Here is a 26,244-nt window from a genome sequence, read left to right as displayed (position 1 = left end):
GGGTGATAACCGGCAGGACCTGCAGCCTTCATCTGTGAACTCGTCTAGAAGGTCCTTGAGAATGACCAACCTTACTCATCCTTCTCCCAGGCCATATCTGCCTCGGAAACAGGTTGCCCGCGAGATCAGGAGTGAGGGGAGCATTCTCCAGAAGTGGGGTCTTTTCTGACTTTTAATAAACAAATTGTTGTTGTTAACGATGTAAAAAGATGTGGGAAGAAGTATGTTACAGAATCCTGAGAGCCAGGAGGGAAGGGAGTTTACAGCAGGGGAGCCTCTGTTTACTCCACCCCCTTCCCATAGGAGGTACAGCTGCATCCCCCTTACAGCGGGATGGGGGACACCCGTCACGTCAGATCTCTTCTCCCACCCTGCCTGACTTTACTTCATCTGACAAACGTCACTTTATCAAAGCTGATTTTGGAGGTTATTACCTCTGATACATATTCCTTGTGCCCCTCTCAGCCACTGGTCAGTGACTGGCACCTGACTTCTGAACTCAAATAGTACACCTCTTGTCATGCCAATGATCACAGGGTTTTAGAATCGATTTGTTTACTTTTCTGCTTCCTTTTTCATTTTGCTAGTTTTATAAGGAGTTCATATTAAATAGTATTAGATGACTACCTGGCAAATGAAACAGCACAATTTTCTTTTCCCATTCTACTTAGGCAAAGCGACTCTTTCCCATATATGTCCATAACTCGTGGCTTCATCATACTTAGAGAAACAGTTTGGTTTAGTCACAAAAGAATCAAATTTTGTGTGTATCTTTACTGTTTGGACTTTTACATAGTTAATTGTCTTTTTATGTCCTTTTGCTTGTCCTTAGCTCTCGCCTCTGGAACATGTCGAGTTTGCATTCTCACGAGCTCAGATGTATGGAGAAGACCCATGAGTAGGGTCCTGACACCTGTGGCAGCCAGCTGACCTGGGAGTTCTGTCAGACAGATACCACTCATGTTCCCGTATCTATCTCCCAGATTGCCACAGAGCCCTTCGGTCACGGCTTAAGTAGCAGTGAGCTCCTCCCCCATGTATGGCAACTCCAGCCCCTTTGCCCATTCCTCCTCCTGTGTCAGTGGTGACAGCAGCTGCTTTGTCATTAGCTCCTTATAGCCCTAGTGTGAAAATAAACCCCACAGCCCTACAGCAGGATGCATTCGCTGTTGCTCCCTCCCGTAGAAGGCTCTTGATGCTTCTCTGCACTGGTTGTATCTTGAATGGGATGAGAAATAATTGGAGGCCTCACTCCATGTTCATAACATAGCTTGGCTAGATATTATCATGTAATAGGGGTAGATTTTATCGTGTAACAGGTACATATAATATAATATCTACCTCTGATAAGATACCTACCTCTGATCTTCCTGTTTGTCAGAGCCTCATCTGACCCATGGTCTCTCCAGCTGGGGGCTTACTTCATATGGTCTTTGAACTATTTTCAGTATCTTTACCATTAGCTGGATTATATTTGCAGTGCATGGCTGCCTTATTCTCATCAGGTTTCCTTTAGGCATGATGAACGTGGCATGAGTGGACAGTTTTAGTAGATTTAAATTGATCTCCATGCTGCCTTCATAGCTTTCCCCTCCCTTGTGTAGAGCAAAGGGAAACCTTATCGGTTGTCTCATACTGGAGATCGTTCTTTACCATCAAAGCTTGGCAGCCATCAAAACCTTAATCATTACTGAGATCTTCCCTTTCTCTCTTTTTTGCCACATACCCGTTTGCCTGGAGCTCCTGACAGAACCCCTGAATCTAGACTGTGGCCACAGGGCCATCAGAGAATGAGTGTCATTGTGCTACCACTGTGTGACACCCACCAGCTGCAGTTGTGGTGACTGACCACTGGCGGTAGTTTCCACTTTGGGTCACCATTTCCATCCATGCAACCTGACAAGACGCAAACCTCCAGGTTCATTTAGCTTATCTGGGGGCTAGAGGACAGGAGACACAGCATGCTGGCATGGCTGCTTCAGGTGAGCCATCAGTGATGGCCCTTACAGTGATACAGGAGGTATTTTATCCCTGGTATCTCAGCTTCTTAAGAAACCAGACTAGGTAGATGTGGGTGAACCTGCCATCCATAAGCCTAGCGCTACAAAGGGCTGATTACCTGGTGAAATCCCATGAGTACAGCTTCCAGGGGCCTAAACAAGACCTATTTGGCCCAAAGAGTCACAATCCCCTTGTGAAAAGCGAGTCTTTGCTTACCAGCCCACATTTAAGGTCTGTATAAAGTCTTCCTAGTCCCAATGCACTTTACACATCAGGCCATTTTTGCTGTTAATATTGTGGCCTTGCAAGACAGCTGACCTTCCACTTCGTTGTAACCTGGTAGGTTTCTCAGAAAAACGAACAAGAAACTACCCGCCAGAAGAGTAAACCAGTGTTACCTTTACCAGAAGAAAGATCCCAAGCCTGATGTTAACCCCTTGTTCCCAACTCCCAACCCTATCCTTTACCTCATCTTATCTCTCACTCTTATCTGCTGCCCTCCGTTTCCTTCATCAACTTGTCCCTTGAGCTATCGTCCTCCTTCTCCGAGTTGCTGTGTGGGCATCCCACCTGACCTTCCCAGTTCCAGACTGGATCCACCTAATCTGTCACACAGCCTGAGTGCAGAGCTAAATATGCTCCTACTCATCTCTGATGAGAAAACCTTGATAATTTCTCCCTGCTCTTGGAAAAGATTCCCTAAACGTTGTGTAATTTGGGGAGTGTTCTATTTGATGGCCACTGAAGGCTCATGTGATGTCAAAGGCCCAGCAATTTTCTGCACCCCAGCCACACTGACCTTTTGAAACTCATACAAGGTGACATGTTTTCTGTGACCAGATCACTTCCTCTACCCAGTACATTGTGTCCCCTGTCTCATCCCATCTTTCCTTCATTTTCTTCAGCTTTCAATTCAACCCTTCTGTTTTCAAGTTGGAATTCTTGGATAACCCTTTATTTACCCCATTATTTGTTTTCCCAACAGTATGTGCATCTCTCTAGTAGTGTTTTCCACATCTTCTTGCACACGCTGTGTATGTGTGTGTGTGTGTGTATATGTGTGTGTGGTCTCTTACTTAATTTATGAATGCCAAGTCCATAGTGGTTTAAACCCTCTGTTTTTAAAAATTTTAGTTCCAATATGGTTCACGTATAGTGTTATATTAGTTTCAGGTGTACAATATAGTGATTCAGCGCTTCATATGACACATTATGCTCATCACAGCAAGTGCCCTCCTTAATCTTCCTTGCCTATTTAACCCATCCCCCACTCACATCCCCTCTGGTAACCATCAGTTTGTTCTCTATAGTTAAGAGTCTGTTTCTTGATTTCTCTCTCTCTCTCTCTCTCTCTCTGTCTCTCAGTCTTTCTCTCTCTCTCTTTCTCTCTCTCTCCCCGCCCCCCCCGCTCGTTTGGGTTTAAACCCTCTGTTTAGACTTGTTTTGGTGTTTATGGGTATTAGTCAAGTTGCTGGCATTTAATTCATCATTAATGATAATTAATTGAATAAACTTGCCCAATATTTTGAGACTTCTTTGTCAAGACTAACATTTCATCTGTGTTTCTATTTTTTTTTTCAGGTATTTGACTTATATGATCCTATGAGTATATACCATCTCCCCTACTGTCCCCCTACATACACACCTTTAGGGTCCTGTTAATGTCCCTGGTTTCTTTCCTGGCCACGCTGAAATCTCACTGTTTATAAACACTGGACTTCCCAGAACCTCTCAGCTGGTCTGGATCTCTTCATCCCCACACCTTCCATTGTTCTGGGTGTTAATTGGGTCCTTTTGTTTGCCTTTGATTAGCTCATTGGGATAGGGGACAGACCTCTGTAGGAGGGCTTTGAATACGTTAAGTTGATCCCAACTCTGTATTGGAGATAAATGACCTTTGTAAGTCACTTACCACCTCTGTTCACACGTCTGATGAGGGGTTTGCTTTTACTGTGTACACAAACATACTGTCATATATTATGTCATGATAAGAGAAATCATTGCAAACTTCTCGTAAGTGATGTCAGTGGTTACACTGTAAGTTAGAGCAGGACTTTTTGATAAGAGAACTTGTTGAGAGTTTACTGAAGTGTAAGAGTGAGTCATACCGATGTCAGGGGCAGTATCCATGCTGAGTGAAAGACAGGTATAAAAACCCAAAGGCATATGTGGATGGGTGCTTTTTACAGTGGGGTTGTGTTTTGGAGATGGCAAAGAAAAAGCAAGAGAGATGGTAGGTCACACAAGGGTCTTGGTAGAGGAAGCCTCAGGTCATCTTTTTGTTCAGTAAAATAAAAGGAAAATAATAGTCGTCGCAGATAAAGATGGGATTTGTCCTGTCACATGAACCAGGAGTAATGCACTTGAAATTATTAAGAAAAGTCCTGTTTACCAGGTCCCCATGCTCCTTTCTTGTTTCTCCACCTTTTCTTTCTTGTCCTTCGATATTATGATTTTGGCCTGTCCTCGATTTCTGCGCAATTAGTGTAATTTTATTCCTACCTTTCTTATTCTGCCCCCTTTTAACCTTCCCAATCATGCAGGGATCTGTGAGCAAGAAGAGCCACAGAAGTCAGGACAGGGAGCAGCTGCTATGGCTTCTGAACTCCTGAAATGCTTACAGGAGGAAGTGACCTGCCCCATCTGCCTGGACATCCTGACACAGCCCCTGAGCCTAGACTGTGGCCACAGCTTCTGCCAGGCCTGCATCACTGCAAAGACCAAGGAGTCCACGACAAACCAAGGAGGGGAGAGCAGATGCCCTGTGTGCCGAATCAGGTACTGTACTGGGGAGCTGCGGCCTAACTGGCATGTGGCCAACATAGTGGAGAGGCTCAGAGAGGTCAAGGTGAGCCCCGAGGAGGGGCAGAAGATAAATCTCTGTGAGCGCCATGAAGAGAAACTCCTGCTTTTCTGTAAGACGGATGGGAAGATCATTTGCTGGCTTTGCGAACGGTCTCAGGAGCACCGCGGTCACCACACGGTCCTCATGGAGGAGATTGCCCAGGACTACCAGGTAAGAGACCAGGATGGAGGAAACACAAGGCAGAAAACGATACTTGATGAGCAATCTCCACTTTGTATTCAACTTGCATTCCCTTGTCACCATAGACCCGAAGGCTGTGCCCAAGCCTGTGATTTTGTCTTTCTATTCTCACCTTCTAAGACCTGAAAGACAATTTTTTTGTTTGTTTGTTTGTTTGTTTGTTTTTGTTTTTTGCCTAAAGAACATTTTTGGCCATTCCATTCAATTACAACTTTTTGTAACCCTACCACACAGGTTTAACCAAAAGTAGATACTTTTGTACCTTGCGCTAGATGGGTGGAGATTTCGTGCCCAAGAGAGGCTCTCATCACTCCATTGAACAGTAGGGTAGATTGAGATGTAATTTCTTTCCTGGCTGCAGGATTCAGCTTGTTCTTCTGGTACAAAGAGAATCAGTCACTCTCTTTTGACAAGGGGATGGTGATGTCCATCACCTGAGTCTTAAAGAACACATTCACCACCACCTCAAGTTTTCTTCCAAGTCATGGATTCTAATTGCTATTTTCACCGGTTCTGTAAACTCTTGTCTCTTTGGAGATCAGCCTGATTTTTCCCCTCATTTATACCCTATGCTAATGCTGAGGAATCTCATAGCTTGACTATGGTGTGATTCCTGTCTCATAGAAGAAGCTCCAGGAAGCTCTATGGAAGCTGAGGGAAGACCAGCAGGAAGCTAGGATGTTGGAAGCTGGTATCGGAGAAGAGAGAACTTCCTGGAAGGTAGGAGATGTTTCCTGAGGGAGTTTGACAAAAGTCTAGACAGGACCTTGGGCCTTACTAACAAAGAGCCTCCTTCCTTTTTGTTCCCTGATAGTTTCTATGTCCAAAAGTCATTTGATTGGTCTTCTTCTTTATCCTTTCCCTGATAAGGGTTGGGGCTGAGAAGTGAACCTATTATAAATGAACACAGATGTTTAGAAGCAGGTATTCACATAGAAGATGGCTAGTGAATTCTGTGCTACATTCCTGTTGTGATTTTGAGTCTTTGATCTTTCTAGGGGAAGACATTTAGCAATGACTCATGGTTCTGTCCGCACCATTCAGTTTTCAGCCAAGGGTGAAGGGGTGGGGGTCAAGAATAATATGAGGAGACTTGGTTGTCCTGGACAGCTGTGTGAAAGCTAAGCCACACCCAGGGATCCCATTGGGGCTCAGGGTTAACCTCAATAATGCAAACTTGAGGCCATTATTTTGGAATGTGATGGAGAAAAGATGATAGGAAAAGTCAGCTTTCCCAAGAATTGCTCCCTGGCTTCTATTTCATTTCCCTGTGAGAACTTTCCAAAGAAAGGAGTTCTTTCTGGTTCCTAGTCCCGGCCTGATAGCCCAGGTACCTCTCTCTCTTTCTCATTCCTGAAGAAACAAATGCAAACTGAGAGACAAAGTATCCAGGCACAGTTTAAAAAACTGAAGGACATCCTGGAGTATGAGGAGCTGAGGGAGCTGCAGAATTTGGAAAACGAGGAGAAAGCTGTTCTAGGCAGGCTGGCTGAAGCTGAGGATGAACTGGCCCAGCACAGCCAGCTGTTGACCGACCTCATCTCGGATCTGGAACATCGGCTGCAGGGGTCAACGATGGACATGCTGCAGGTAAGACTCGGGAAGAAGCGCCAGCACCTGAGATTTGAGAAAAATGAAGACCAAGTTTCCTTCTCTCCCGTGTTGCTTTGCTCTTCCTGGTGGTGACTCTAAGGTTCCTTTGGCCCTGCAGAGTACCCCTTTCTTGCATCTCTGTCAGAGCTTATAGGAATAAATAGCAAGGAACAATTGCATATTTATTTATCAAGTGCAGTGCAGAAATCTGACTGTGGAGAGAATTTGCTTTGTATCCAGGGATAGTCTATGGGCCTCTGTTATCTGTGATCTAGTGCTAAGGACTTATCTGGTACCTCTTCCCGATTCAGCTTGGTCACAGACAAATGAACTTCACATCCTGAGACTTGTTCTTCCCTCATAGAATGAACTAAGATTTTTCTTCTCCCTCCTTTTCTAGTTTCTGAAAAACAAACAAACAAAAAGTAGGTGGTGAAGGACTAGTATTATTTATTCTTAAAACATTCAATAGAATTCACCCAGTGAAGCCATCTCATTCTGGGCTTTTCTTTTGTAAAAGACTTAAAATAATATTTAAAAATATGTATTAGGTTTATTTACATTTTGTTGAAGTTCTTAAGTCAGCTTTTGTAATATATGTCTTTGTAGGGATCATTCCACTCTAAGTTGCCTGATATATAGACATAAAGGTGGTCATAATAATCACTTATAATACCTCTAGCTTTTCCAACACTCACAGTAATGTCCCCTCTTTGATTCCTGGTTTTGGTGGTGTGCTTTTTTCTTTTTCTTTCTTTCTTTCTTTTTTTTTTTTTTTTTTTTTTTGGTCAGTTTAGTTGTCTGGTCAATTTGTCTTTCTTGATTTTCTTCAAGAATCAACTATTATTTCATTGACTTTAGGTTTTTTTTAACCTTTCTGTGTCATTTGTGTCTGCTTTTATCTTTACTGTTTCCTTTGTGTATGTATGTGTATGCACGCATGAATGCGAGTATGTGTGTGTTGGGTTTAGTTTGCCATCCTTTTTCTAGTTTCTTAAAGTAGAAACATTCATTACTTATTTGAGACCATCTTTTCTGATAATAGTATTTAATGATATAAATGCATTGCATTTATTTCGTTTAGCATAATACTCTCTAGTTCCATCCATGTTGTTGCAAATGACAAGATTTTATTTTTTTTTATGGCTGAGTAATATCCCGTTATATATAGATATCACATCTTTATCCATTCATCAGTCAGTGGACACTTGTGCTGTTACAATAATTTGGCTATTGTAGATAATGCAGCTCTAATGCTACATTAGGGTGCATGTATCCCTTTGAATTTGTATTTTTGTATTCTTTGGGTAAATCCCTAGAAAGTGTGCGTTTAATTTAATAATACTTGATTTCTCACTTTTTCTTCTGCCGCAGATTTCAAATTTAATTTCTTTGCAGTCAGAAAACACATATTTTATTATTTCAGTATTTGAACGTATTGATACTTGTCTCATGGACTAAAATAGTGTATGTCCACAAACTTTTTCTATATGAATTTGAGAAGAACGTATATTCTGCGTTTGTTAGATATAATAGTCTATAGATGTCAGTTAGGTCAAGTTGGTTGATAGTATCATCCACGTCTTCTGTATCTGCAGATTTTCATACAAGTTATTCTGTCAGTTATTGAGAGTGAGCTATTGAAATCTACAACTACTAAATTGTCTATTTTTGTTTAATCCTTTCAGTTTTGCTTTGTGTATTTTGAAGCTCTGCTGTTAGGTACACATACGTTTATAATTGTTATATCCTTTCTTGACATACTGAACCTTTTATCATTCTGAAACTTCCCTCTCATTCTCTTATAATATTTATTGTCTTAAAGTCTATTTTGTCTAGTATTAATATAAGTACTTGAGCTATCTTGTGATTACTGCTTGCATGGTATATATTTTTCTATCTTTTTACTGTATTTGTGTCTTTGGATCCAAAATATGGATCATGACCTGAGCCAAAGTTGGATGCTCAACCAACTGAGCCACCAAGCACCCGTATAATCATTGCCTTTTAATTGGGATGTTAAAACAATAACATTTAATGCAATTTTTGGTGTTGTTGTATTTAAATTTATCATATTGCTATTTTCTTTCCATATGTTGCCTGTAGTTTTCATTGTTCTGTTTTCCCTTGACTAGCTTTGTTTGAGTTAAACAAATATTTTAAGTTTAATTTTAAATTTTCCTATTTCTGTGGGGGTTTTGTTTTGTTTTGTTTTGTTTCAGTGTTAGTTTTTTTTTCCCCGTAGTGGTTATTCGAGTGAGTACAGTATGCCTCTTACCCTATCATCATCTACCTCAGATTAATACTAATTTTAATACCAATTTTAATTATTGGATAAATGATTTAAAAAAATTTTTTAACGTTTATTTATTTTTGAGATGTAGAGAGACAGAGCACGAACATGGGAGGGGCAGAGAGAGGGAAGCACAGAATCTGAAGCAGGCTCCAGGCTCTGAGCTGTCAGCACACATCCCAACGCGGGGCTTGAACCCACAAACCACAAGATCATGACCTGAGCCAAAGTCAGACACTTAACCGACTGAGCCACCCAGGCGCCCCTACAGTGATACTTTTAATATGGGCACCTGATCCAATGCAGGGCAGGGCCATGCAGCCATAAGAGGTTTTTTTTGTTTTAATTGGGAAGAGAAGTTCTTTTTTCTTCTGGAGTTTATATCAGGAGATTCATGTTTCCTTTATGAACTGAGAATAAAGTCAATTAAGAGGGAATAAGTAGAATTTGGATAAAGACATAGGGTCTTGATGACAGGGTTTGAACTTCAAAATTAAGCTTTCATTAAAGTTATAACTGCCCCCAGATCCTTTTCTCTACTTAATCTAGTTTTGATTTTTGTCATATACAACACAAAAGCCCTAATACAGAGAGCATTTATTTTTAATGGCTCTTGGAGACCCACCTGTTGGCCTAGCTTTTAGTGACATGAGGGACGTGAAGTCTGAGGTAGAGGACATCAAATATACTGGTAGATATTTGTTCAAACAAATGAAGCAATATCTGTGATGATAAAGAAAATCAGATGGCTAAAAACTTTAAGAAAGTGGACTAAACTGAACTCATACTATGTATGAGTTATGTATGTATGTATTATGAGTATGTATTATGTATGTATGTTAACCAAATGGAATTTTAAATAAAAACTTGGGGCGCCTCAGTAGCTCAGTTGGTTAAGTGTCCAGCTCTTGATTTCAGATCGGGTCATGATCTCAGTTTGTGAGATCGAGCCCCATGTCAGGCTCTGCACTGACAGCATGGAGCCTCCTTGGGATTCTCTCTCTCCCTCTCTCTGCCTTTCTCCTGTACTCTCTCTCTCTCCCTCTCTCAAAAACATTTAAAAAATTAAAAATAATTAAATAAAAACTTGAAAAAGTTAGACAAAGAATGTGGACTGAATTGCTTGGTGGAGACTGAAGTGCGTTGTAAATATTGTAATGTTTAGGACAGTGAGTGAATGGATATTGGCAACCTTATGAACAATGGAGTGTAAGGGAGGAGATGGTTTGGTTGGTGAATGGTAAGTTACATATTAGACATCCTAACCTACTTGTTTCTGTGGCCTGTTTACTACTGAAATCATTAACCTGCGTTTAAGAGACAAAACTGAGTAAAAACATAGGGTTGGAAATTAAGTGGACATGGATGTGTGTTGAACTTAAGGGAGTGGACAAGGTCACTTACAGATAGCATGTAATGAGAAGAGAGACTTGAAAAATGCCTACCTTTGTATATTGCTCGTATCCTCAGCAAAGGCATGGAAACCTCTTGAGGGATATTATGATTATTTACTCATCTTTGATTCTCCAAAGCCTGTCCTGATGTTTGGCAAATAATAGCAAATCCCTTTACGTTTCTATTGAATAAATGAAAGAGCCATGCATTATTCATATCATCTCATGCACTTGGGGAAAAAATTATGGAACTGTTGTTTTCCTCGTAAATATGTCTCCACTCCAGATACTAGAAGCTTCATGCTTTACTTCCACAAGGCTCAAAGCTGTTTCTACCTTTTAGGAAATCTGACAACCTCACATGAGTCTTCTGGAATGATTAGCCTGGGTCTTATCTTCACTTATTTGCTCTCACATTGGGACCATCTTTATTCCCACCATAGGGTTGGTGGGGATGTGATGATGCTTTGTAAGTGGGGAGGGCCTGTTACCTCTTGACTCATGTTTTCCCTTTTCTCCCTAGGATGTGAATCACCTCATGGAAAGGTATGTGTGGGGGATCAGAGATGGTGAAAGAGGTTTAAAGGCATTAGAGTTCTGTGGTGATCAGTTAGAATAAAACATTTCTCAGGGCCAGACAATTTGGATGCATAGTTTTATGTGAAATTTCTGTTCACAAATTGTGATTTGAGTGTTCTGTAACTGTTGAGAATAGACCAGGCTCTGTGGTAGAGAATTTGGGTGGTGGGAAGTCACACAGTTTGGGTCAGTAGCAGTATCAAGGCTAAGGCGTGGCAGACCCTTGTGACATGATAGCTTTTATTCACCTTGCATGCCCATATCTAACTCAGGTTCTCATATTTCTTAGGCGCTTGGCTTATCCTGGGAATGTCATATCTTCTTTATCTGCCAAGCACCCAGAGTTGGAGACAGCTCCCTTATATTTAAATTTCTGCCCTTGGAATGGAAGAGACCTTCTATGCAGCTCTTAGATTTCCAAAAACAGACTCGAATCTCAAGAAATATTTTGGCCCTAGTATACACAAGTGATCCATCTTGATCTCATACATTGGAAGCCAGATTGGAAAGGTGGCATCCTTGTGTCTCAATTTTGCACACCTATGTGACAGCATCGAGTTTTTTCCTAACACAGGAAATTCAGGCCATCGTTAGTTTGGTGCTCAAGTTCCAAGTGTTTGCAAACGTTCCCAGAAAACCTGAAAGCTCAGATGTTATTCTGAGGGCTTTCCTGCTGGGAAGCAGAGTTTAAGTTTTTTTTAAAGGTACCAAAGTTTTGTTTTGTTATATCCATTATTTCATGTAATTTTATATATGATTTCTAGGATTTAGAGAGGGAGAGGTTCATGATTTAATTTTGGAAACTGTGCCTCTGAGAGGTCAAGACCTTCCTAAGGTCACACAGAAGGCAACTGAGAGAGGGTAGGTGTGAACACTTTTCCCTGACTCTAAGGTCACAAGTCTCCTGTTCTTTCTCAGGGTATTCAGGGTTCAAGCGCTTCAATGGGGTGAAGATAAAAAGTTGTGTGGAGGGACAAAAAGTCAGAAGTGTGGGGTTCAATTTTTGTCATCCCTAGGAGCAGGGTCTTGAGTCTGAAGAAACCAAAAACTTTTCTCAAGGGACAAAGGAACACATTCCGAGCTCTTGATCTGCAAGAGATAATACAAGCCTTTAAAAAAGGTGAGGAGTGTTAGAGCAAGTGGGTGGCTGTGGGAGTCTTGTGATGGCAGGGGCTAAATGGGGAAAAGGGCACAATTTCTGGGTATGGAGAGAGAAGACAAAGGAGACTGGATGTCCTGTGCTGATGATATGGTCATATTTCATTGGGTGTCTGGTTCATACTCTTCTTCACCAGTTCACGATCTCACCATCATCCCCAGTCTTTCCCTTGATGTTCAGGGAAAGAGATTTCAGGGCTGCCTCCCTTGCTTATGTTGATTGTGGGGTTTTGTTTTGTTTTGTTTTTTGAGAACCGACACATGTTTAGCACTAGCAAGGTAAGGAGATATCAGTATCATCAAACCACCTTGTACTTACCACCTTTCAGAATTTTTCATTCCTAGTAGGTCTTATGTTCCGAGACCCATATTTTCCCCTGTAACACGTAACGTACATATTGTGCTTCTTCAGTGTTATACCTCTCCCCAAAGACAGATTTTTCATAGTTCCCACTCTAGTTATTCCCAAGATCAGATCCCTCTCACAGGGTCACAAATAAAGCTACGTCATATCCCTCACCCAACCCTGTACTTTTTTTGCAGCTCACGTGATTCCACACTGACCCCAAAATACGACATATTTTGGCATTTCTACGGGACGAAGACCAGTGAGATATATGTGCTGGTGGAAATCAAATAATGCATGTAACAGCGATTATGGTGTCCCGGGCTCCCTGGTTATCAGTTCGGGGAAACATTACTGGGGGTTTGATCTTGGGGGGTATATGATAGAACATGCCCAGAATCCAATATGAAATTTCATGTTAGACATACTTAAAATTACCAACATGTTTACTTTGGGTATCAACCTAATATGGCTATTGCATTAAAGGGTTAAAGGGTTGAATATAATGCTTTTAAGGAGTCCTCCTTCTCTGACCCCTTCGTCTTAATCCTGGCCTTGCCTGTTCCTCCCCATTGTGTTGGAGTTTTCCTAGACTACAAGGCTGGCACCGTCTCCTTTTTCAATGTCACAAACCATAGGTTTCTCATCTATAAATTCTCTTCATGTTCCTTTTCTCAGGAAGCTTTTCTGTATTTCAACCCTGGGAAATATACTGACCCCATGACTCGGGGGGGACTGACTCTAGACTACTAGAGTCAGAGTAGTAGAGTCTAGACTACTAGACTACTAGAGTCTAGTTCTTGTACTCGCCAAGCTCTTGAACCTTCTTACACCCCTACTTATTTCTTTGTAGTTGCGCTTGCCTTAAGTACACCTAATGCATTGAGTCTGTCTCACCGTGTGTCCCTTGCTGCCTCCCTTTTCTCTACGTGAACACCTTCATTCATCAGCAGGGTGTACATTTGCCTTGAATAATGTTTTTCCCAGTATGATGTTTGCATTAGGAAGGAATCTCTGTTCATAATTTTCCATAGTCCCAACGGAAAAAAAAAAAGGGCTGATGCCTCATAAAGAAAGATCATTATTGAGGGAACAACTCTGCCAGATTGTTACAATCCCATTTCCTCTGTCATGACTGAAAAGATGAAGGAAAGCTTTTCAACAATTTTGATGTATTATCAAAGACCTAAGCGTAGGAATTATTCACTAAAGACTGAACCCTTAGTGGTGTGTCAGTGTTCTCATGATGCCTCTTACTCATCAAAGAGTTAGGGAGAAAATGAAAAAATATCATAAATAGTAAGAATGGAAGTTTATGTTCAGCATGTCTGAGTTCCTGTCCTCTCTCCACACGTAGCAAATGCAACCTTGAATAACATACATTAATGTTGTGTTTATTTTCTTAAAATAAGCTTGGTGTAAAAACTGCACTGTACTTAGGATCATCGTAAGAAAATAAATGTCATTAAAAATAAAGCATCTAGGGGCACCTGGTGGCTCAGTTGCTTAAGTGTCCGACTTTGGCTCAGGTCATGATCTTGCAGTTCGTGGGTTTGAGCCCTTCGTCGGGCGCTGTGCTGACAGCTCAGAGCCTGGAGCCTGCTTCGGATTCTGTGTCTCCCTCTCTCTCAAAAAAAATTAAAAATAAATAAATAAAACATTAAAAAATAAAAATAAAGCATCTAAGTGTCTCAAATTATTAATAAATATTATAAATAATTGCTCTACTAATTCCTAAAAAATATAAGCTGTGTCAGTGTCTCATGAAATTCTGTGGGATTCAGTTTTCTCATTTGTAAAAAGAAAAGAAAAAAAAAAGTACCTGATGTAGAATTGTGAAAATTAACAAACAGAATGTTTTCTAGTACATACACAGGATCCAATAAGGTGTCTATTCATTTTTTGGCTCCCTCTCACTGTGACCAAAATAAATGATCTTAAGAATACCTATTAGCTTTCTTTCAACATTAGTACCTTCGTTTTGTTTTAAGAAATAAAATAACTTCATTAAAGAATTTCAATTTTCTTTAAATTTTAGCTGATTGTAAAATAAATTAATTTTTTTTGCATAGGTACCTAGTCTTTTTTTTTATTTTTTCTGCAGTAATTCTGTTTCATTGAAGTTAAATATTCATTTGAGATGTTGGCCCAGCTTTAAAAGTTATTATTCACAGTGATACAGTACAAGAAGTACAATCATGGGATTTCTTAGCAATGGTGTAGGTAAGTGTTTTGCTTGCCTGGTCAGCTTTCCTTTTGCAGTGACTTGAAAGTTCTCAGGAAGAGGGAAATCCTGCTTTCCTCCTTCAGTGAGATAGGAGGGGAGTTATCTCTGCAGTGGATGTCCATTTGAGGCTTGGTGGGATCCCTGTGTCTTTTAGCATCTTCATTTCCAACTCTTTCTTAACTACGTTCAGAGCTACAGAGAGAAAAAGTGGGCTGTTGGTTAAACAGGATCTGCTCTCATTTCTGCTTGTCCACAAAATCCCCATCTGCTTCATCTCTGGATGACCTTTGATAACACAAGGGATTCCAAGGTGAATATTTCTAGAACCTGTGTGTGTGTGTGTGTGTGTGTGTGTGTGTGTGTATGTGAGTATGTGCATTCACACATGCTCTATCAGCACTCCATGGAAACTGGAGGAAATTGATCTTCTAAATTTTCCCATTGACCTCTGTTTTCCTGTCACCCTATTGCTACAATGAGTAATCTGGGGAAATACAAAAATATCTTCTAGAAGTAGCAGAAAACTTCATAGGATCATAATAACAAAAGTATGTGCAAAATTATGAAATTACAAGTGTCCAAAGTGTATCAGGCAATCCTCCTTTTGATAGCCTCATCTGGGTCACTTCTGTAGTCAGGGACAGCAGATGATGTCTCTGCCCCCTTTCAGGACAGAAAAGGAAATGAGGAGACCTCTATCATTTTTCCAGAGGGATCTAGGAAAGCCAATCCAATAGCTTCCTCTCCCTTACTCTTCACACTTGTAAATATGTAGTGTGTTTGTGATCCTGTAGAGAAATTCTCAGTGCTTTCTGATGTGGAAATGTGTTGGGGTTTAGAGCCCAAGGTCAAGGAAGAATTCTTGAGATGTCTTCGGTGCAAAAAGAGGGTTTTATTAAAGTACAGGGACATGGGGCACCTGGGTGGCTCAGTCGGTTAAGCATCCGACTTCAGCTCAGGTCATGATCTCACAGTTCATGAGTTTGAGCCCCGCATCGGGCTCTGTGCTGACAGCTCAGAGCCTGGCACCTGCTTTGGATTCTGTGCCTCCCTCTCTCTCTGCCCCTACCCTGCTCATGCTCTCTCTCTCTCTCCCTCCCTCCCTCTCTCTCTCTCTCTCTCAAGAATAAACATTTAAAAATTTTAAACAAAAAATAAGGCACAAGGACAGAAACTATGGGCAGAAAAAGTTGCCCTGGAGTTATGAGGAGTGATTGATTATATACTTGGCAGTTGGGGGAGGTAAAGTCAGGGGGAAGTTTCCAAAAGGACTTTCATATGCTCAAGAAGACTCATAGGATCCTGGAGGCCTGGCTAATAAGCTCAGGGTTTTTTTTCCCTCTAGCAAAGCATTAACCTTAAGGCAGTAGGGAGTTCTGGAGGAATGTTGTACTCTCCGGGCCTCAAGCGTTTGTCAATGGGCTGCAGGTTATAAGGAAATTTTATCTTATCTGTCATTTCCTTCAGCCTTTGTTCCCCTACATCACTCTCTTTACCTGTATAAAGGAGGCTTGATGACTGGGCCCCTGCTCAGTTCTGCAATCTCTCCTCTCTTCACCCAGCTCTCTTGAGCCCAGTGTCCAGTCCTCTGGAAAAACCGACAGATTTCTGGATACTTGTGCCTCTGCCTGGGCCCTGCCCACCTGGAAGCAAAGCTCAGCTGAGGATACAAAACCGAAGGAAAACTTGTACCCTAGAGAAGAATTTCCAAAATTGTCAACTTTTTTTTTTAAGTGAAAGGTAGCTGTAGCTTCACATACAGGTGTGAGAAATAACGCAGAGACATATCTTACATGCTTTTCTCAATTCCCCCATTTTTCAGATCCTTAATTGCTACTGAGAAGACTCTTCCAGTTCTGCCTTTGATACGCGCACACACACACACACACACACACACACACCTCATAGGCATACTTGTTTTCAGTTTTTTAACAGCTTTGAGATAGTGAGATGTTATTGACATAAACATTAAAAACTTTTAAGCTGTACAGCTTGATATTTGAATACATGTATCTGTTGTGAAATGATCACCACAAGCAAGCTAATAAACCTGTTCATCACCTCTACATAGTTACCAGTGTGTGTGAGTGTGAGTGTGTGTGTGTTTCCCCATTTCCTCCCGCCTCCAGCCCCTGACAACCACTATCCTAATCTCTACTTCCTAGTGTAACATGTAAGTGAGATCATGCAGTATTTCTCTTTCTATATCACAGGTGGACTTTTAGTATAATTCTGGTGTTGCCACATACTGGCCCTTATCAAATAAAGTAAATTTAATGAGATACTCTTTCTCATTTATAAAAAAAAAAGTAATGAAAATTACTTGATGAGTTATTGTGAAAATTAGTAGAATATTTTTAATAATTGCTGCTGCCTCCTAACATAAACATCCATCTAGAATGATGTCTGTTATTTTTCTGGTTCCCTTTCATGAGGTAGCGTGGGGCAGGCAGAGGACAAAGTACAAACTGGCACACCTGCTCCCCCCAAGTTGGGATGTGTGTGACATTCTTTAGGCACTCCTGGCTGCCCGAGGACAAAGGAAAGGAAAGAAAACAAGTGGCCAACTGATAGAGATCGCAGTCATACAGGACATGGGTCTCCATCAGTTTACAAATACCTTGGTAAATTACAAGAAAAAGGCAATCTTATCAATAGCCTAATCTCGAGAAACTTGTAGCCCCACATCACCCTTCCACAGTGATATGGAGAAGTGTATATGGTATAGTCTATTTTTGCTTTGTATATCTTGCTGACTATTGGAGGGGAGTGCAGGGCTTTGTGTGTGTGTGTTTGTGTGTGGGTGTGTGTGTGGGTTTGTTTATGGGATGTGAACAGGGGCAAGGTAAAGGCGAGACAATTGTGAGGACTGAAGGAGAGGAGTTCGTTATCCAAGGGCCTCTTGTCTCTCTAATACTCTCCTTTCTCTTGCCTCCCACAAGTCCCATATCCATCCTTTTATTCCCTGTGAATCTCTGATCTGATCCCACATCCTGGGCCCCAGATGACTACTGGGTTCCCTCTAGACTTTGTGTGAGAAGCTTGTATGAAATACAAGAGCTTCTGGAATGTGAAGAAAGTGATGTTTGGCAGTAGGGGGAGTCTAAAAGCTGACTTTTAAATCAGGATCCCTTCTCTTCAGCTTTCAAGAACTCCCTTTCTTCCAAAACACAGATCCCAGTACCCATGATGCATATCTGAGGAAGTTTTGATGGGGCAGCTTTGGGCTATAAAACCTTGGATCAATCTGTCATTTGAAAATTACAGTTAACTATAAAGGACAGGAACTGAATTCTCCCAGTTGTAGGATTGAGACTGAGAGAAGAACCCAAGAACCAAATGAGAAGGCAGCCTGACCAATACCTTCATTGCACTCTTATGAGACCCTGAGCTAAGCAGTACCTGAATTTCTGATCTGCAGAGATTGTGAGATAATAAATGATTGTTATTTTTTTTTAAAAAGAAAATTACAGTCAATAGAGAACCTGATGTTTTTGAGCATGTCTGAGAAGAGATAATAAAAAATAAAATAATATTTGGAAGATGTGGGAGGGAATCAGAGGCCCAAGAGAGGGTGGGAGGGTGGGAAGATGGCACTGATGCCCTGGGAACATCCCCTGAGACATCACATTTAAGATGGGAGAAACCAGTGAGGAAATCTGAGCATGCCAGGTACAAGGAAACATGGGTTGGTAGGAAAGCTCAATGAGCCATGGTCCTCCTGCCACTCAAAGTCTATCTCTGATGCTAACCACATTGCTGTGATCCACTTTCCAGTTTACTGTGCTCCCAAGGAGCAGGGAATAATAAATCCTCCTTAGGGCTCTGTGTCTCCCTCCAATTCCTGTATCTCCTGTTGCAGAGGGATACAAATGAAAGATCTCCCACTCTGGGCCCATGTTCTCAGCCTGAAAAAACCACAAGCCACAGGAAGTAATGTGGTTCAAGCATACTGGTACAGAAAGATTAAACAACAGGCATTGAGGTAAGTATCTGAGTAAATCTTAGGAAGACACAGAGAAGATAAGAAAACCTGTTGGTTAGCATTTTTCAAAGGAGTTCATATAGATGTTAATACCAGAACTTCACATTCAGCACAGCAATTGTGTTAACTGCAAGACCAACAAATGAACAGAACCATGATTATCGTCAGCACACTCAATGCAACTAAAATTGTATCTATGGCTGGGTAACTACATATCTTTCTGTTTAAATGTCACTCCCTGTATGCAACACTTTGTAATAGATCTGAGGCAAGAAGGAACAACGTAGAAAAGTTTCCTTCCTGTCTTCATAGAACTTATTGTTGTTTGGTGCAGGGCTGCATGAGGAGGGGTACTCATTGATTGTGTCATATGATAACAAAGGTGATAAAAAATGCTAGCTCTCCAAATGTAATGTGTACAAAATTTAGATGATTATTATTGTTCTTGAGAAGCATCATAAAATTTATTCGCTGTTAGCAAAAACTTACTTCATACCCAAGAAAGTGAAACTGTCAGTATGGCTTAGTGATTATGCCTATATGATTTTCAGTTCCTGCCTCATAGATAAAAGTGATTCAAGGAGTTTATTTATTTTTAATATTTTTGGTTATTTTTTTAATGGTTACTTATTTTTGAGAGAGAGAGACAGAGCACGAGTGGGGGAGGAGCAGAGAGAGAGGGACGCAGAATCTAAAGCAGGTGCCAGGCTCTGAGCTGTCAGCACAGAGCCCAATATGGGACTTAATCCCCCAACGAACCTTGAGATCATGACCTGAAGTTGGACACTCAACCGACTGAGCCACCCAGGTGCCCCTGATTCAGTGTTTAAAAGCCATGATTAGCTCACTTTTCTGTGTGATATGGACAATAACAAAGTATCTGTGCCTTAGTTCAACAAACCAGCTTCTGAGTCATGCTACATGCCTCACATCATATAATGTGTGAAGTTTACTGTGCTCTCCAGTTCTGCCAGTCAGGGACCCGTGATGGAGCTTCCACCATCATGCAGTTGCCCCATGAAGAGCATGTAATCTGAACAAGAACAAGATAGACAACAAAGCACGAAACTATGTGTACAAAGTATAAAATATTTCAGATCTGCCTTTGATTGATAGTGTAAAAAAGACCAAATTTTTCCCAAAGGAAGTGGGGTAAGGTGGAAAAATTATGAAGGTGTGTTACTCAGTAAAAGATTATACTTGAGGGGCGCCTGGGTGGCTCAGTTGGTTAAGCGACCAACTTTGGCTCAGCTCATGATCGCACAGTTCATGAGTTTGAGCCCTGCCCTGGGCCCTGTGCTGACAGCTCACAGCCTGGAGCCTGCTTCACATTCTGTCTCCCTGCCTCTCTGCCCCTTCCCCACTTGTGCTCACTCCCTCTCTCTCAAAAATAAATAAATAAACAAACACACATTAAAAAAAAAAAAAGATTATACTTGAGAGCTTGCTTGGAGGTCCTAGCAGGAGAGTGCAGATTCTTGTGTCCCCTTAACCAAAGAATGGCCCTCCTCTATTATAGGGGCAGGTCATCCTCTTCCACTGAGCTCGCAGCTGTAGCTTCTGGAGGGACACACATGGAGCGGTGAGGGAGGAAGGGGACACCTGCCTAGCCAGCCAGATCAGCCGAATCAATTCTGGCAATCAGTGGCGTGAGAGATGTCACAGGCAGATCACCCTCACATCGAAGATTATACTTGAATAGCACCATCTATTAAACTCCATGTTCTCACCTGCTTCCTACTCATTAGGTAACAAGGCACTGACTCAGTTCTACCATGATTAATTTCTGGAAGCCTTCTGTTTTTGGCCTGCCTGGATAAGAAACAGAAACTGGTTTCAATGATATTTTGGAAAGATTTTTTCCATAGGCTCACACTGGAGAAACTTTTAAATTTTATTTTTGCCATTTACAATAATGGCTGCTAATGCTTACTAGGTCTGCTCATATTTACAGAGCTTTATAACTGATTATCTTTCCCATCACCCTCTGCATTACAAAAGCTCAGGTGCCAAGACTTTCTGGATCATTATTTTATCCTTTGTGACTTGCTTGGGGCCTGAATATAGGATAAGCTCAACAAATAATTATAGGATTGAATTGAAATGCTGAATATTCAGGCTATATCACTGTAATTCACATTTTTTTTTCTTACTCAGATATTCTTGCTGGAATAAGCTGGAGGAGGAATAAGAATGTTATGATTGGGTGCTTAGCTGGTGCAAGTCCTAGGACATACCCTTCCCTGGCATCCCACACGGTGCCCTCCCACTGTTACTATCTTACAAGTTTCTGTTCTGCTTCCTTTGTTTCATTTCCCCTTCTAAGATTTTGACTTTCATTTCTCACCTGGAGGGAAACTCCCTCACTAAGACCAGTGCTTTGACTTGGTGAGTGAATTATTGACCATACCTGCATCTGATCTCTGCTGAATCAAGACTTCCCACTTCAGCCTGAAGGTGTGTGGGGCAGTCTGTGAAGGCAAAGGGCAGTAAGTTTGGGAGGAATCGATTGAGTGTGTTTGGATGAGTTCAATTTGTGGTTCTGAAGCTGCTCTGAATTCACCAAAGAGCCAGCTTGTAGGTTTTCTGCAGAAGAGAGGTGCATTGAGTGTGGGGGAGGCATGACCACTAAAGAAGGGAGGCTTGAGAATGCAAAGAACCTAGTTTTTTTCTTGGAAGGATCATTACTTCTCCAGGCTGAATTACTCTCATCTTCTTTCGATTCTGTAGTTTTGACTTTTTTTGCCAAGGTGAGCCAGAATAACTTTTTTTTTCAGAAACAGAAAATCCCTTCCTCTTTTCCTCCAGAGAAACCTGTGAGATGGAACCCTGTTTTCCCTATTCATAAAAGCCCAAGTTCCTGGAGAGAGTTGGCAGAGATGACGACCCTCATCTAGACTTGTGGGAGGGAAAGGGATCTTAGGGGCTGTGCCAAGGATAAGACCTCTTGAAACCCATCATTTTATACTTCTTGTCCTTGTAACTTCTGGGAAATTGTCTGCAACATTCCTGATAAATCATCAGTTTTGGCCAGGCTGATGAGACAGACTGGATGAGCAATCTGCTGCTCATCTCTACATCTCCCGTGTGGTCACTTGTCTCTGGGGCTCCAGCCACAGGGAATTTGTTCTTTTCTGAGGACAGCTTACCCTCACCTCAGGACTCTCTGGAGTCCTCTCCTGCTTTAGAACTTGTCCTCCATTAAGGCACCTGGGTGGCTCAGTCAGTTAAGCATCTGACTTCAGCTCAGGTCATGATCTCACGGTTCGTGGGTCCAAGATCTGCATCAGACTCTGTGCTGATTGCTCAGAGCCTGGATTCTGCTTTGGATTCTGTGTCTCCTTCTCTCTTTGCCCCTCCCCTGCTTGCTCTCTCTCTCTCAAAAAAATTTTTTTTAATTAAAAAAAAAATGACAGAACTCTGTCCTGTTAGACACACTTTTCCATTGCTTTTTAGCTCAACTCCTAACTCCTTTGTCCCTGCTCAGAGTAAGGAAAGGAGTTGGTAATTTTTCAGAAAGAACTCCATCTTAATCTCACCTCTGAACACCTTGTACCTTGATCTCTATGTTATATAATATTTTGATGTGCACTTTCCTTTCCTATCACTTTTCAGAAGTCATTGTTCTATGTCTTACATCTAGACCAGGTTCATATTTGGTGTATATTAATTGCTTACTCAGAGGGCTAGCACAGGGTCCAATAGATGGGAGAAAATGGGTTTAAAATTTTTAAAAATATTTTTTGATTAAATTCACAAAGGCAAAAGCATACAGCTGTGATGAAAAAAAAATGTATTAACATCTACTGGACATTCAGTAGATATTAAGCATCTCCAAAAAATTATATTCTGGGTGAATGGAGAGAAAGTAAACAGTAAAAGAGTAACACGGTATGAGAAAATATGAAAACAAAGAAACAAGAGCACTAGTAGATAAGAAGTCCCACCACAGGGCTAGGTATCTACGCTGTGCCTTGATAAAAGAATTTGCAATTTAGAACAGATTTCGGGCTAGGAGCTGGGCTGAGAAGATGAGACATAGGAAGGGATGTGTCACGTCAACCTAACTCGACCATGATAAAGACTGACTCCAGCTGAATGACATGTATTTGAGCAGAGGAATGGCGTGATTGATGGATGCTTTAAAAAAAAAATTATTCCTGCTGGGATGTGAACAGTGATGAGGGCAGACTGCATGAGATGGATGACAGTATCAGGGAGACTGGTGCAGAAGCTACTTCTGGAATCCAAGGTAAAAGACTCAGTTGGAGGGGACATAATTTGAAGAGAATGCTTACAGGACCTTCTGATGAACCGATGGTGACAGATAGTGATGAGCCTGCCATAGCCTTATGGACATGGACTTCTGTGACAAAATGACTACTTTGAAACAGGTTGACCTCAGAGCTTGAGCTCTTGGGGGCAGTGTCATTAATGTGGGGCAGATTAAACCCTGGACTCTAAGGGGTGGTAGAAGAAGGAGGCTCTTCTACTCAGGAACAGGGGCAGGATCAAGAATGTCTACATTCCTCATAGGACTTTCTCCCCTTATTGTGGAGACACTTTTCATTTTTCTCATCTGTGCCGACACAGAAAGCCTCCATACAATCAGGATGTACGGAGATAAGGAAACTTAGGATCTAGTTGGCCCTTACCCTACTGTAAAAACTCCACATTTGTACCATCTCCAAGGGGAGCATACATTTGGGCTCTGTATCTGTCTGTCTGTCTGTTTAAGGTGGAGAGACTTTCAATGGTGTAACACTTCTTCAATGATAGAATAAAGAATACACGAAATAGGGACGCCTGAGTGCTCAGTCGGTTAAGCGCCTGATTTTGGCTCAGGTCATGATCTCACGGTTCGTTGGTTTGAGCCCCGTGTCAGGCTTTGTGCTGATAATTCAGAGTCTGGAGCCTGCTTTGGATTCTCTGTCTCCCTTTCTCTCTGTTCCTTTCCAGTTCTCTCTCTCTTGAGTGCATGCAAAATAAATAAACATTAAAAAAACACATGAATAAGGAAACATAAGCACTTCTATTAGTTTTCTGGGGCTGCCATAAAAAGATGCACCACAAATGGTTGGCTTAGGTGAAATTCATTTTCTCACAGTGCTGGAGGCTAAAAGTACAAGATCAACTTGTTGGCAAGGTTGGTTCCTTCCATGGGTGGTGACAGAGGATCTGTTCCATGTCTCTGCTTGCTTTTGATAGCTTTCTGGCAATCTTTGGTGTTCTCTGTAGATGCACCACCCTCATCTCAGCTCTTGTCTTTATGTGGCCTTCTCTATGTGTGCATGTCCATCTGTGTCCCCAAATTTCCCCATTTTATGAAGATGCAGTCATGTTGAATTAAGGCCCGTCATAATGACTTCACATTAACTTGATCATCTGCAAAGACACTATTTCCAAGTAAAGTTACATCTACACATACTGGGGGTTAGGACTTTGACATCTTTTGGGGGAATATAATTCAAACCATAATAGCACTCAATGTGTTTGGAACAGGGCAGACTTTATCTTTCTATCTATGGCCTTCATTATATATTGATTCTTCTCTCCCATGACCAACGGCAACCAATGGTTGCCTCATTGGAATTTATGTTTCCTGAGTCTCTATCTTCTCAGGTATAGGTTGTGACCCTATGAGTATATGAACCTGTTCTTTCCTCCCTAAAAACATATTCCTTTCTGTGCCCATCGACCTCCTTGTTGTATGTGCAGGTCAAGGTGAAATTCCATCTACAAATACAAGACTCCCCAGACCACCCATCTGGTCTTGAGGTCTCTATTCCTATACCCCCAGAGCACTGTGTAGCTGTCTAGTTCATACAGCCTTTCCCTCTGTTTGTCTTTGTTAACATCTGTACAGTAATAGAGAGAATTCTGAAAGGGATCCTGAGGATTGTATGTCCACTCAACTCTATCTTTTATAATAGAATGACGTCTGTAAATAGAATGATCTGTAAGCCATGTGATTCTATGTACACATGTGAAGAAAGATTCTATGTACACTCTTATTTCTCAGGGATTCTTATATAAGGAATAAATAGGTGAGAGTGACTTGTAAATGGTAATTGGTTATAAAACCATTAGTGACAAAATTACCTCCCTATTGTGATCCTTGCTGTTTCTGTAGGTGTCTCTGGGGAACAAATTTGAGGGCATGGGGAAGGCTCTATGTGGGACAGGTGTGTTAGGAGATAAATTCTTCTCAGTTACTAGAGAACTACTAATAGATGGGAAGAAAAGCTTAAGGGATACCTGGGTGGCTCAGTCGGTTGAGTGTCTGACTGGCTCAAGTCATAATCTCACAGTTCATGAGTCTGAGCCCCGCAGCAGGCTGTCTGCTGTCAGCATGGAGCCTGCTTCAAATCCTGTCCTCCTCTCTCTGCCCCTCCCCCACTTGCTAGTGCACTTTCTTCCTCTCGCTCCTTCTCTCTCTCTTTCAAAAATAAATAAACATTTGGAGCGCCTGGGTGGCTCAGTTGGTTAAGCGTCCGACTTCGGCTCAGGTCATGATCTCACGTTTGTGGGTTTGAGCCCCGCATCGGGCTCTGTGCTGACAGCTCAGAGCCTGGAGCCTGTTTCAGATTCTGTGTCTCCCTCTCTCTCTGCCCCTCCCCCACTTGCACTCTATCTCTGTCTGTCTCAAAAATAAATAAACATAAATAAATAAACATTAAAAAAAGAAAAAAAAGCTGAAAAGTTGATGAGAAAGAGCTAATCATCTATGGAGAGATGAGGAGATTCTAACTTTATATATTTATCACATATTGTGTTCCTGTGTATGATGTACTGTTCTAGGTACTGAGGATCCGTCAGTGAACAAAATCTAAGGGTTACTTTTTAGGAGGAAGAGGCAGATATTTAAAGAAAGATGTTTTGTATTATGTAGTAAAAATAAAAGAAATATAGCGAATGTACAGCAAACGATAGTATCAGCAGTTTTGCTATAGAGAAGTTAACAAAGCAGGTCCTGATGAGAAGGCATACAAGGAGACTGAATGAAAACTAAGAGTCATGCTGATGTCGGAGGAGAGTGATTCTATGTAGAGAGACAAACAAGTGCAAAGTTTCTGAGGTAGTAGCAGTGACTTCTGTGCTTTTGACATTGAGGAACTGGAGAGAAAGGCAGGGTGGATGAAGCTCAAAACCAGTATGCTAAGTGAAGAAGTCAGCCTCAAAAGATCATATATTATAATTCCATTCTTATTATACATTATAATATAAATACACAAGATTGTAAAATATAAAAACACAAGATTGATGATTTCCTAAGGCTCAAGTTCAGAATGGGGTGACTACTAATGGCATGAGGCTTGTTTTCATGTGATAGAAATGTTCTAGAATTGGACTGTGGTGTTAGTTATCCAGTTCCATAAGTTTACTAGAATCATTGCATTGTACTCTTGAAATTAATGCATTTGATAGAAATATTACTTGATAAAATTGTTTTTTAAAAAAGGTCATGTAAATATCAAGAGTGGGATCACTCCACTCAGGAGAAGAGCAGTGCAAAAGCCCAGGGGCCACAGTGGGTTTAGTGTATTTAACAGGAAGGATGTGTTTTGGGATGGGCAAGTAAAGACCGGAAAAACTTATGGGTTGCACAAGGTTCTTGGTAG

At 41.3% G+C, this 26,244-nt stretch overlaps 1 protein-coding gene across 8 annotated transcripts in view; it reads left to right on the top strand.

The window, feature by feature from the left end:
- The window catches only part of LOC106977774 (E3 ubiquitin-protein ligase TRIM34-like), a 67,128-nt gene that overhangs the window by 24,122 nt on the left and 16,762 nt on the right, over positions 1-26,244 (top strand). For 7 of the 8 annotated variants that reach the window (XM_027052639.2, XM_053203595.1, XM_053203598.1 and 4 more), the window contains 6 exons: positions 4,545-5,017; positions 5,672-5,767; positions 6,407-6,637; positions 10,851-10,873; positions 11,923-12,026; positions 12,608-14,354. In XM_027052639.2, coding sequence (XP_026908440.1) covers positions 4,545-5,017; positions 5,672-5,767; positions 6,407-6,637; positions 10,851-10,873; positions 11,923-12,026; positions 12,608-12,627 — 947 coding nt within the window. In that variant the 3' untranslated portion in view covers positions 12,628-14,354. Of the gene's footprint in view, positions 1-4,544; positions 5,018-5,671; positions 5,768-6,406; positions 6,638-10,850; positions 10,874-11,922; positions 12,027-12,607; positions 14,355-26,244 lie in introns of those variants that run through there. The other variant, XR_008290487.1, reaches the window with a different exon arrangement.

The sequence above is a fragment of the Acinonyx jubatus genome, chromosome D1, assembly GCF_027475565.1.
Source record: "Acinonyx jubatus isolate Ajub_Pintada_27869175 chromosome D1, VMU_Ajub_asm_v1.0, whole genome shotgun sequence".
NCBI lineage: Eukaryota > Metazoa > Chordata > Mammalia > Carnivora > Felidae > Acinonyx > Acinonyx jubatus.
Note: the sequence above shows the minus strand (reverse complement) of the source record. Positions and strands in the feature narration are given on the sequence as shown.